General features: G+C 43.5%; 1 protein-coding gene across 1 annotated transcript; it reads left to right on the top strand.

Annotated features, from left to right (window-relative positions):
• Window positions 1–4,643: 4,643 nt before the first annotated feature.
• On the top strand, window positions 4,644–10,472 carry PANX3 (pannexin 3). Its single transcript, XM_068554561.1, has 4 exons — window positions 4,644–4,824; window positions 5,640–5,782; window positions 8,109–8,323; window positions 9,833–10,472. Exons 1-4 carry the CDS (start codon window positions 4,644–4,646, stop codon window positions 10,470–10,472), a joined length of 1,179 nt encoding a protein of 392 aa, XP_068410662.1.
• The last annotated feature ends 2,967 nt before the right edge of the window (window positions 10,473–13,439 follow it).

The raw sequence follows: 13,439 nt of genomic DNA, 5'->3' as shown, positions 1-13,439 counted from the left end.
AGGGGTAAAGAGACAAGTTGCTTTTAAAGTAAGAAACCATAAAATATAAAACATAAAATCATTTACATGTATTAAAATTATAATGCACAGACTTTCAGGCAAAGTTCAGTATGTTATAACAGGCAACTGTTCCTGCAGCCATAGCAGAAAAGGCTGTATTAATTACAAAAACTATGTTTTGTGGATATCAGGAAGTTGTGGAAGAAATGAAGACAAGATGAATTAAAATTCCACAGGAGATAGAACCATTTTGAGGTAAGAAGACAATCTTCAGGAAGTTTTCCCCTGGAGGAAGTTCCTGCTTCTGGGTGCCAACTCCCCCTTTGGTCTTGGTCCAAGCAGAGGGCTTCTGCCAGGGAAAAATGAACCATCAAAGCTTTTAGTGGTAGTTATAAGGTGGAGTGACAATAGGAAATTTGAGAGACTTCAAATGCATGCCCAGTCTTCCCCACAGGACGTTTCCTGAGCACTGGGGCTGTGTAGACTAGACTAAAAGCCTCTAAAATGCAAAGTGAAATCTCCTACACTCTGTGCTAATTATGAAACAACTACACTACAAAGGGAAGGGTCCTGCATTGAAGTCACTGAGGCAGTCTCTCCTTCAAAGCATTTGCCAGGTTGAGAAGCTAAATGCAGCAGGAGACTAACGAGCTACACTGAAATCCTCTGAAGGGGAAAATAGACCCCCTCACAGTCTTTCAGAGCTTAAGAGACAAAGACCCAACAGGCTCAATCAAAATCCTGGAAAGATCAGGCTCTAGGAATAGGAAAAACTAAATGTACACTGACTCTTACTAAAACCCCAGCGCAGACCTACGTCAGCTCAGACCCCGATTGGATTCAGTGGTCAGTTCCTCACCCTATATGACTAATAGAAGAAAGGGGAACCATCTTTGGTAAAAGACAGAATCATCCAGAGCATCTCTGGTTCCTATGGTCCTTTATCCACGGTGTTCAGCATACAATGCAAGTTCCAAACAGTAATTTTTGCAAAACGTAGACAATAGGAGCAGATCTACAGATTACCCCAATCCTGGAGTTAGCAATAAGGATTTAAAAATAACCCTGATTAATATGATGAAAAAATAGAAGACGGATAAATTAGATGAAAGTATGGAGATTTCATCAGAAAACTAGGATCTCTAAAAAGGAATAAAATCGAATCTTCTGGAGTGAAGACGTCCTAGTCCTGATGAGGTGTGGATTACACAGGTGTATGCATTTGTCAAAATCTGTGTATGAATACTTAAGCTTTGTGCATTTCATTGTACATAAATTTTACCTTAAAAAAACAAACTGTAAACAAATATTGAAGTATAGTTAGTGATGTGTGTGCTGAAGTATTTAGGAAGAAGTATATCAATATTTACAATGTACTTTGAAGTATATCCAAAAAAAAATTGAATGGTTTATGTGTGGATAGAGGGGTGGATAGAAAAATAGATACATAACAAAGCAAGCCAAATAAAATGTCATAGAATTAACTGTTATAGATGTTCACTGTAAAATTCTTTCAACTTTGCTGTGTTTTTAAGTTTTTTTCATAATAAGATAGTAATACAATATGATGAGAGAATATTATGAATAATGGTATGCAAATAAATTTGACAATTTGGATGAAAATGGACAATTTCCTCAAAAATTATGGTTTAAAATATTCCACAGATTCTTTGACACTCCCTTAAAATGTGGAACCCAATTCCCATCCCCTTGAATATAGGCTGGATTTCGTGACTTCCTTCTATTGAATAGGAAAAAAATAGAAGTAGCAGTTGAAACTTCAGAGGTTAGGTCATTAAAGCACGGCGGCTCCCGCTTTGCTCGGATCACCCAGTGAGAGGTGGGGAGGTAGGGAGAGACCCACCTGCTGAGGAACTGAGGCCTCCTGCCAACACCCAACAAGGAACTGAGACTCCTAGAAGATATAAATAAAACATATATCTGGTGATGGTCTCATATGCAGAATATAAAAATAAATTCTGCAAATCAATATTCAAAAGATATACAACCCAAGAGGAAAGCAGGCAAAAGACTTAAACATACACTTCACAAAAGAAGATTTCCAAATGGTCACAGTGGCCAACTGCATTCATCATCAGAGAAAACCCCAATCCAATGTCATTATACACCTTCCAAAATGGCCAGATTGTTTTTAATTACAAAAACATAAGGAAGTGGAGAAAACAGGACTCTTACAAACTGTTGATAAAAATGCAAATAAATATAACCACTTGGAAAACGAATAAAGATGAACATATGCAAAGCATTATGACCCAGAAATTCCGATACACCAATTTTCATGGGTATATAACCAACAGAAATGAATACATATTTTCACCATACGACACAAGTTAGAATGTTCACAGTAGAATTATTTTATAATAACCAGAAACTAGAACTTAAATGTCCATCAGTTGGTGAATGGACAAACAAGTTGTTGTATTTATGTGCAATAAAAAGGAATGGAAATCTGACACACACAGCAACATGGATGAATCGCAGAAATATGTTGAGCAGAGAATCCAGACACAAAAAAATATATACATATGATTCCATTTATATAGAGCACAAAAACAGGAAATAAAATGGATTCTCATAGATACAATGTAGAGCAATAGAAGCCAAGCACAAAAGAGTATATACATATGATTCCATTTCTATAAAGCATAAGGAAGGCAAAATTAATCTATGCTATTAGAAGTTAGGATAATGATTATCCTTTGGGAAATGATGGTTATTAGAAAGGAGCACGAAGGTGGCTTCTGGGGTGTAAACTAAAGTTCTGTTTCTTGATCAGATGAAAATTTATGGAACATGTGTATATTAATGTATGTATATGGTACATCATTAAAATGTAAACTATTTTTAAAAGGCAAAAGAAAATACATGCATAAGAACCAATAATATTTGGCAAAATACGTTTGGCAAAAACACATATAATAAAAAGTTACAGAAAGGGGAGTGTGGAGAGGCTGATGGGGAATAGAAATAAAGGATCCCTTCTCCCGCTGCCAGGCCTGGATCACTGCAATTAGTACACACAGGACAACTCTGATTCAGAGCTGGCCTCTAGCCCGGGGATGGGGAGAGAGGCAGTGCCAGCCCACATACCATATATCTAAAAAATTAGAAGTTATAAATCAAGCAAGCAAACTGTTAACTAAAATATGCTCTATATCTGCCTACCTTGACACATATAGACACACACACACACACACACACACCCCTTCATAATGATCAGGAATGCCAGGTTCAAATTTAGAATCCTCGAACTGCCCAGATCCCTTCTTCCCAACCCAGCTAAGCCCCACATTGCAAGAAGTCTCACAATTGCATGTGTGGACACCCAGGACTTCTAAATTCCATCCAAACCCCAACAATGAGCCATTCCTTAGGCCCAAGGGTGCACACCAGCAGCATGATCTGCCGATGGGAGAATGTACCTGAGGAAAAGGCCCTGGAAGCAGGCTGGGGCCATCTGGGCAGGGAATTACAGCATCCCTGGTGCTGGAAGAGTGGTCTAGGTGCATGGGCTCTGAATGAGCACATCCCCTTGGCCCCATGCACTCCTTGCCTTGTGGGAAGGCCACAGGCAAAGGGGACCAGTGTGAAAGTCAAGGTCAGGGCCTCTCTTGCCAAGTCTAAGGGCAGTACTAGAGAGAAGATTACCATATGCCCCAGTGTTTGCCTTTCCACCGACCAAACTCACCAAATTAAAGTAAGAGTTGACATTTACCCTACACTTTACAGTGCATCTTCCCATACAATACTCTTCATCAATCTTCACAGTTTTGTACAATCAATATAATACCATTTGACAGATGAGAATACAGAGTCAAAAGTGACTCCCCGCAGTCACGCAATAAAACACAAGTGCTGCTAGGTCTCCAGTGGGAGACTTTTCCCTCCAGATTTCAAAAGTCATGTTCTTTCTACTACTCAACACTGCCACCCATTCCTCAGCTTTCTAGAGAACTGACAGGAGCTTAAAAAAAATTTTTTTTTTGTAAATATATGGAAATTGTAAATACATGGTTGAAACATTTTAGAAAAAGACCAGAGGCAGGGAAGGGAATGTAACACCAAACACAGATCAGTTTCTGGGGGAGAGCCTGGGCCCAAAGCAAAAATCATCACTGGGACAAAGAATACTATGTAGGAGCAGCAACCCTAGCTGAGTCTTGGGGGCTCCATTCCCACCCCAAACCACAAAATGAGGGCCTTCAACACATTTAAGCAATCTCCACCCAAATTCCACACCAATTACATGGGGGACCTGCTCCACAGCCCTCCTCCTCTCCACCACCCCACCAAAAATACTTTATTAATGAGAGGGCAGCCTAAAGCCACGGGACTGCATCTGCTCGGGGACAATCCAGAGGGCAGCCTGGCACCAGCCCCAGTTGACACCTGACCCTCCTCCAGCGAGGACCCACTAGGCTATGCCTCCCTCTAATTACCAGGTGCCTGGCTCAGGGCCTGGCCAGTTATTTAGAGAACCAGCGCCCGCTCCTCGCACAGATATCCGTGAGGCCAGGGCTGCAGGCACTGTCTGCTGAAAGCCTGCTGCCTGAAGCTGCCGCCTCCTGACTCCACTCTCCTGGGACCCCTCCTGCCACCCCCGTGCCCAGGCTCGGGGCATCATGTCGCTTGCACACACAGCTGCAGAGTACATGCTCTCGGATGCCCTGCTGCCCGACCGCAGGGGCCCCCGCCTCAAAGGACTGCGCCTGGAACTGCCCCTGGACCGCATGGTCAAGTTCGTAGCCATGGGCTTCCCCTTGTTGCTGATGTCGCTGGCATTTGCCCAGGAGTTCTCCTCTGGTAAGTGGCTTCCAAGACCCAGTGGGCCCTGAAGTGAGTCAGCCCCCACTGTCTAGATTGCATGACTCGGGCCAGGCATCACCCAAAAGGCAGACTATGCATCTGTTTGGGGCACCAGCAAAGCAGAGGTGTTAAAAAACTTTGAAAGTCATTTCTAAAATTTTCCAATAAGAAATATTTAGTCTTAATTTCAGTATTCGTATGTTCTGTGTCATTGCAATGACTAAACTTTTATTTTGATTTCATGTGGATGAAAGAGATTAGGATCCTATAATCTTTCCAGGACTTATGACCTCTAAAGGTCTTAATTAGCCAAGCTTCAGGTAAATCTCCTATCTTCTTGGAGTCTTCTTCCTACTCCCCACCTCCAGGATTATTGACTTGAGAACATATTAAGTTAAGTGCCTGACAGTCTGGCGCATCACAGGTGCTGAATAAATCCACTCCTTCCTCTCCAAGAACCCCAGCCCCGTGCACAAGCACTAACAAACACGTATACCCAGTGTTCTAGGTGCTAGATGAACACAGCAAATCTGCCACCTCTATTAAAGACAACGTGGACTTTCCCGAGAACTGGGATTGCTGGCTTTCTTTTCTGGCTGTGTGCTGAGCTCACCACCTTTCCCAGGGAGGTGTGTCAGCCTCCCACTGCCTCTTCGTTCACCCACAGTGCAGACCCAGAAACCTAGGGCCTGGGAAGAAGACAGTGCCTGCCAGATTCAGAAATGGCCAGAAAGCTCTTAGCTGCTTGTGCCCTGGATCTCCATTCCTCCACCCCTACTCAGGGCTGCCTCAAAGCTGTGTTCCTTTTCCAGGGTCTCCCATCAGCTGCTTCTGTCCCAGTAACTTCAGCATCCGGCAGGCTGCCTACGTGGACAGTTCCTGCTGGGACGCACTGGTTCACCACGAACAGGATGAGTCTGGCCAGTACAGGACGAAATCCCTCTGGCCTCACAAGGTAAAGCGGCAGGGGCTCTGTCAAGCCTGCCTCACGGCTGGGTGGAGGGGGGCAGAACTGCATGGAGAGGTTCTCTCCTGCCTGCCTCTGCTTTTTTATTTTGGTCATTGACTTTCACGTCTCAGGCATTCTTCAAATATCTGGTCATATTTGCTCACCCACTTTTATCTGATTGGAAGTTTTGTGCCTAGGGCTGAGGCTGTCACTTCAAAGTAATCCCTTTGGGCCATTTCATTGGGAAAACCCCAGATATCAGCATCTGCAATCTGATATTCTGGGCTGGTCAGTTTTCCCAAGAAGAATCATTCAATTCCTAATTTGGGCGGAGCAGGCAGCATGCGGTTGGTATCAAGCTCGTCTGCCAGCCCTCTGGGAACTCAGCCGTGGGTGTCAGCATTCACTACTCATTCAGCTCACCCCCGTTCTCAGTATGTTCCCCCTGCCCTCAATGGACCCAAGCGCAGAATCTGTCTGGTTTAACGTTTCCAAAGAATAAACCACAAGGGCGGTCGGCTGAGTGCACCATGTTTCAGAAAGGATCTGCGGGTCTGTTTTCTCAATATTCCTGTTTCCAGCCCCACCTGCAGCCCCATGTTCAGACGCACCCGGTACCTCCCATCCCTGAGTCTTCCTGGTTCTGTGGTGAAAACAGCTTGGCTGTACCCACCTCAACTCCTCATCCTCTCCGCGGGCTCGTACCTTTTATCACGCAGCGGCTTCCCAGCTTTCAGCACTTTGTTACTCTTGTCTCCTCTCCTGTTTCCTTTGTCCTTATAGGATTACGTCTTTTGGGTCCCTTTATTGTCATTCTAGTGGGGTTTCATGAGGGAGCAGAAGTAGTATGTATGTCCAAGGCGCAGTTTTAATCAGAAGTCACTCATAATGTTTTCTAGTTCTGACAATTTACAGGGCCTCAAAATGCCACAGTTCTAGGACCCAGACAAAACCAGAGACTTAATGGAAAGAGTTCATGAGGTGTCTGTCCCTGGAAGTGTTCACGCAGGATCTAGATGGTAACAAGTTCAAAGTACTGCAGAGGGGATTCATATGTCAGAAAAGAGTCAAATTGTCGATCATCAGATGGCCTGAGTGCTCTTTCAGCCCAGATTCTCTGGCTCTGCTTTAAGCCTACTGAAACGGAAGCTCTAGGGTGAAAAGTTCATTTTCAAGAAACATCATTTCTTAGACAGGAGTGAAAAGGTTCTCATTTGCTCTCGTGGTCTAATATACCTTTCCTAGCCTGTCTCTCTTGTTTAGTTCAGAAACACACACACACGCACACACACACACACACACACACACAAATCAAATAGCCTCCCTCTCTCTTTTTCTTCAAACTCTCCTCTAAACTAAAAAGCATCTGTGGTTCAGGAGAAGCTATAGTCCAGCATTTCTTAAGGGAATAAGCCCCCAAATCGGACTGGCTGGTGCCAAATCCTGCTCACTCACCTGCTAGACACGTAACCCTGTATCGGGCACTTAACATTTTCATGCTTCAGTTTCTTGGTCTATAAAATAGAGATATTGATAGTACCTGACGAAGAATGAATAATACATTTTCAGTACCCAGCAAAAATGTCGCTTAACTGAGCCTCTACGAGTAGAGTTTTTACTGTGGGCAAAACTGTGGGTCCAACCTGCTAGGTGTGGTGAGTATGATAAGGAAACATAAGGAAAAGTCCTTTATCTAAGGTAGCAAATAGTGTAGTGGAGGACACCAGCTTTATGCATACCTCAATGTCAGCTTATACACATACAGACCAGAAGCAGCCCCCAAGGATTCCAAGACAGTGCCTGATGGCGTAGTTTGGTCTTACCAAGAATCCAAAGATGAGAAAAGGCCATTGCCCGTGAGAGATGGCAGGGCAGGCTACGTGGAGGAAATGGGACCTGACCTCCTCTCTGGAGGGTCGCAGTAAAAGTCAGCCATGCCGGGGCCCCTGGCAGGACTTGGAAAGCTAATGGACTCTGGATGCCTGGAGCAGTCAGAGAAAGAAAAGTGGAAGATTGAGAATGAAGATGCTCTCCCCTAGGATGCCATGACCACCATTGGCCATGATCTCTAGTTAGCTACCCAGGCTAACATGCATGGAGAATGGGGACAGGTAGCTAGCGCTCCCTCTTGCTCTCTTTCTTTTCCTTCTTTCCTTCCTTCCTGTCACTGTCTGTCTGTCTCTGTCTGTCTGTCTCTCTCTCTCTCGCTCTCTGCCCTCCCCTTCTGAGGCAGGAACCGGGGAATGAGAGCCCCTCACTCAGCACTCTGTCTGCAAGGTTGCAAGGTCTGGGCGCCCTGGGCCTCCCTCCTCAGCTCGCTCTCACCCTGCAGGCCCTCCCCTACTCCCTGCTGGCCCTGGCCGTGGCCATGTACCTGCCGGTTCTGCTGTGGCAGTACGCAGCCGTGCCGGCCCTCAGCTCAGATCTGCGGTTCATCATCAGCGAGCTGGACAAATCCTACAACCGCGCCATCCGCCTGGTGCAGCACATGCTGAAGATCTGGCAGGAGGGCTCGGACCCGCATGCGTTCTGGGATGAGCTGGAGAAGTGAGTTGTCTCCTCCACTGCTTTCTGAAAGACTCGGTCGAGCCCTAAAATGGGATCTTGCAGAGTAATCTTTAAACTATCCTCTGCGCCATCCTTCTCGAGAATTCAACGTTCTTAACACGTCACCGCATTGACTTTCTATCACCTCTGTACAGGGAGAGGGAAAGGACTCTGCCTCCAGTTTATAGGTGACTCCACTGAGTCACAAAGGGGTTAGCCTCTGAAAGACCACGTTTTCAGAACCCTGAATAGCTCCTCCCAGGCCTACAGAAAAAACATCCCAATTCTCCCAAATACTTTTCCTAGGCCCTCCACACACTGTCATCAACTACTTCCTCAGACTCCTGTCGAACAACTAAATGACAGAAACCTTCCACTCCACCTAGGCAGTCTCCTGCTATCCTCCTGAACAAGCCATTCATTCATTTAAGCATTCATCTGTCATTTAGGAGCACCAGACACAGCTCTGGGTGCTGTGGACACGGGTGTGTGTGTGTGTGTGTGTGTGTGTGTGTGTGTGCGCGTGCTGGGGGAGGGAGCTTATATTCTATTGAGGAAAAACAATCAGTGAATTAGCATAACACGTAAGTAAATTATATGGTAGAGGATAAGTGATATAAAGAAAACTAAGACAGGGGAAGGGGCTCAGGAAAGCTGGGAGGCGGAGGGGGGTGCAGTTTTAAATAGGGTGGCCAGGGCAGGCCCCCTCAGAGCACAGCTGAGCTAAGGTTAGAAACCATATTCTGCCTCAGGTTTGTGTACGTCTCTATCCTCTGAAAAAAGCTCCTCTCCTGTCTATCTTTCTGAACCCTATCTACCTTTGGAAGCCCAATCTAAGACAATATTCTCTATAGAGGTTTCTGAACACTCCAGCTCACACTGTATGTCTGTCTCCTAACTTTTACAACTACCATGGTTTGTATCCATCATTTTAGCAACAGAACGAGCATTATTTTTATTTCCTATTTGCATGTTTCATCTGCCCCTTCCCTACAAGCCAGACTGCAAGCTTCTTCAGGGCAGAGACTGGATTACATCTACCTGAACACCACAGCTCTCAACGAACACTTGTTAGCAGATTTATTTCTATAAAATGAATGAACTGGCCTGAAAAAAAATCATACACAAAGGAAACAGACCAAGAACCAGAACGTGGTTATTTAGAATCCCAGTCCAGTGCTAAGTTAATAAGTCTTAATGCTTCTTAAGGATCCTGCTTCAGCTTAGAGATTTAGTCTGCCTTGCCAGGCAGAAATCCAGAGTGATCATTCATTATTCACTGATCATTCACTGGGTTTACTGCATTGCACTCATGTCTTGGAGAATTAAGATACACTCACACACCTCTTTTTGGGGAAAGGAGGGGTTATGCTCAAAGAAGGCAGATATTCCTGTGAGCCAATAATGTCGTGTTGCATACACAGATGCTGTTACTTCCCCACGTGGCTATCTCAGGATACAGTTCTAAATGGTCCCTCCTAATCTTGTCTTCTTTCTTCCCCTGCCCAGGGCTCGGAAAGAACGATACTTTGAATTCCCCTTGCTAGAGCGGTACCTGGCCTGTAAGCAGCGCTCACACTCACTAGTGGCCGCCTACCTCCTGAGGAACTCCCTCTTGCTCTTCTTCACCTCGGCCACCTACCTATACCTTGGCCACTTCCACCTGGATGTCTTCTTCCAAGAGGAATTCAGCTGTTCCATCAAGACAGGGCTGCTACGTGGTGAGACCCACATCCCCGATCTGATCACGTGCAGGCTGACCTCTTTGTCTGTCTTCCAGATTGTTAGTCTCTCCAGTGTAGCAATATACACCCTGTTGGTTCCAGTGATAATATACAACCTCACGCGGCTGTGTCGGTGGGACAAACGGCTCCTATCCATCTATGAGATGCTCCCAGCTTTTGACCTCCTCAGCAGAAAGATGCTGGGATGTCCCATCAATGATCTCAATGTGATCCTTCTTTTCCTCCGAGCCAACGTCTCTGAGCTCATCTCTTTTAGCTGGTTGAGTGTCCTGTGTGCGCTGAAGGACACAACCACCCAGAAGCACAACATTGACACAGTGGTGGATTTCATGACTTTATTGGCTGGCTTAGAACCCTCAAAACCTAAACATCTCACCCACGGGATGTGTGATGAAAATCCATAGTTAAGAAACCACGAAGCAAGAAGTTTTATGGAAAGTAAAAATCTCTCCCCTTCTTCACAAGTCTCACGCACTAATATACAAAAACACCCACTTTAGGACTGCTAAACTTGCATTTAGCTGAATCGAACATCCTGTATTATGTTATCCCAAAGGTGAGAAGATATAATCAATACATGGAAACAAATCTGAAAGTTGGAGCTGATGAGTCCAAAAGCTAAAAAAAAATTAGATCTAGAGCTTAATATGAAGACAGAAGAAAAACTAAGACTAAAATTAAAATCTAGGGACTTCCCTGGCAGTCCAGTGGTTAAGACTCCGCATTCCCAATGCAGGGGGCATGGGTTCGATCCCTGGTCGGGGAACTAAGATCCCTCATGCTGCACAGCATGGCCAAGAAATAAAAAATTTAAAAATAAAAGTTACCATTATTTTAAAAAATTCAAAAAAATTAAAGTCTAGACATTGTACAAAGGGAGAGGTTTCTACAGGCTATTAAATGGAGGCAGTTTCTTCTCACTGTATTTACGCCATGGCCTTTGTAGGATACACACTCAGTTTAGAGCAAGTGGGGTAATCTGGTAAGATAATAAAGATATGAAATCCCTGGGAACCCTGTGGTGTGGCCTCAAACCCTAGGAATTCGCCCAGCTTGTTTTGTGGAAGTCACCAACCGTGCCCAGGGACCCTGTGGCCTGCAAGATGGGCCAAGAGATGCTGATGGCAGGAATTTGCCGTCTGCTCTTGGGGCTTAAGGACAGCATAGAACAAGGCCAGGGCTGTGCATCAGCTGTGGGTGGAGCCTTGAGGTGTACAGATACGCTTTTTCATTGTGTAAACCAGGGACTCACTTCACCAAGGGCTGGGATTATGGGCTGCAGACTCCTTCGTAATTCTTGATGGGCCCAGATATGCTTCTAATACCCCAGGGGATGCTCTACCTTCACTTACAGCCGATCACTGATAGCAACCATTTAGAACTAACCAGGATAAACAGTAAAGTGCTGTTGGGCCCCAACTCTCTCTTACCCATCTTAGCTTCTAACTCCCATTGCTATGCTTGGAACCTTGATCTGACTCCAAAGGCCATGCTTGGACCACAATACCATGCTGTCTCTCATTTGCTATTTCTTTGTAGAGCTGCACATTATGTATTTCTTCAGATAATTTTTGCATAAGTCCTTTAGACCCCTCTTCATATAGATAATTAGAAAAGTTAGACAAATTCAGATAAGTTTACCTAAAACAAGCAAAGGGGTCGATATACAGACATTCATCAATGGCTTCCTGTTGTCACCTGGTAAAAGCCTCACTCTTCAGTTGGTACACAGGACCTTCACAATCCAAGTCCTGCCTGCTCCTTCAGTCTCTCCTCTTGCCTCTGTCCACATACATCTTCCACTCTGATCAACAGCTTGCAGTTCCCACACTTCTCACCATGCTGAGCCTGTGAATATGCTGTCCCCACTGCCCAAGATGCCCTCCTCTGTCCTTCACTGGGCCGGCTGCTAGCTCTCCTTCAAAATCTGCCCAGGCATATTTCCTTCAGGAAGCCATCCCAATCTCCCTCCTTCCCTAACTAGGTGCTGCCATATCATCCAATACCTACCTCTGAGATAAAACTTATTACACTTAATAATAATATTAATATAGCCCATGTATTTGTCTTTTCCTCTTAAATAAGTTTCCTAAAAGCTGTGTCATCATAGGCACTAATAAATAAATATTCTTCTGAATACATAGTGAATGAGTTGCTCAGGAACATTACATTGTCTGGAGAACACAGAACCAGCCACTAAAATACCCTGTATTGAAAAAGCTTTGTGCACAAACATGCACTTCACAGCAATTGATGACCAAAAAGTCAAACATGGAAATAAATAATTATGTAAAATTATTACGTCATAACTGGAATATTAAGCAGCCATCTAAAATAACATTTATAAAGAACTTATAATAGCACTACACAATGACTATGATAATGGTAAGTGAACAAATGAGGAAACATTCTGTTTGGTATGATCTAACCTATATAAAATGCGTTAAAATATTAAACATACAAACTACTACACATAAAATAGATAAGCAACAAGGATATATTGTCTAGCACAGGGAATCATAGCCATTATCTTGTAATAACTTTGAATGGAGTATAATCTGCAAAAATACTGAATCACTATGCTGTACACCTGAAACTAATATTGTAAATCAACCATACTTCAATAAAAAATTAAACATACATGTTAAAAGTGATTCACTTCGTGTGGCAGCATTATGAATTTTTAAAAATCTTCTTTGCACTGTATTTTCTAAATTTCTAAATTTTGCATAAAATGTTTTAGAAATTGTAAGGAAATGTTTCTAATGAAATAAAGCCTGCAAGGACAAAATACAGCTGAACAGCAAATAAATCAGACAGTTAGCAAATAAGGGTTAAAAAAAGAAGAAGAAAGAAAGAAAATCTGTTAGTCAGAACTACCTATATTTGGTTCCAAGGTAAAGTGCCAATCTATAGTATGAAAGGCATGATTATGGATATTTTGTAAACTGAAAGTATTCCTGGCAGTTTCCAAAAATGAATCTATATGGCTGCCTTGAGTATGTTTGTAAAAGCATACTGGAACCGTGAGTTCCAAAAGGACAGCTTTCAGTATGAATGGACAAAAAGGACTCTCGTAATCTTTCTCTCTGTGTTAAAACCATTTTGTCAAGACTCTTGTCACTATTCTTACAATTCCAGAAATGAAGTACCTGGGTTATCGGTTCTAAACCTCTTTTTTTGAACTGATTGTAAGTTACTTATTTTAGCGTTAGTTTTTTCTCCAGTAATTTATTGAACTTAGTGTTTTAACTCTGTACATATTTTCCTTAATTTCCATATACAATTATAGAAGTCTAAAATTTGAGTATATACAACAGAAATTATATATTAGTAGAGTACCTTTCAGTTTATAACTATCCACCTCATTA

Source organism: Eschrichtius robustus, chromosome 11 (genome assembly GCF_028021215.1).
Source record: "Eschrichtius robustus isolate mEscRob2 chromosome 11, mEscRob2.pri, whole genome shotgun sequence".
Lineage (NCBI taxonomy): Eukaryota > Metazoa > Chordata > Mammalia > Artiodactyla > Eschrichtiidae > Eschrichtius > Eschrichtius robustus.
The sequence above is the reverse complement of the archived record's forward strand: the minus strand, read 5'-3'. Positions and strand labels throughout refer to the sequence as shown.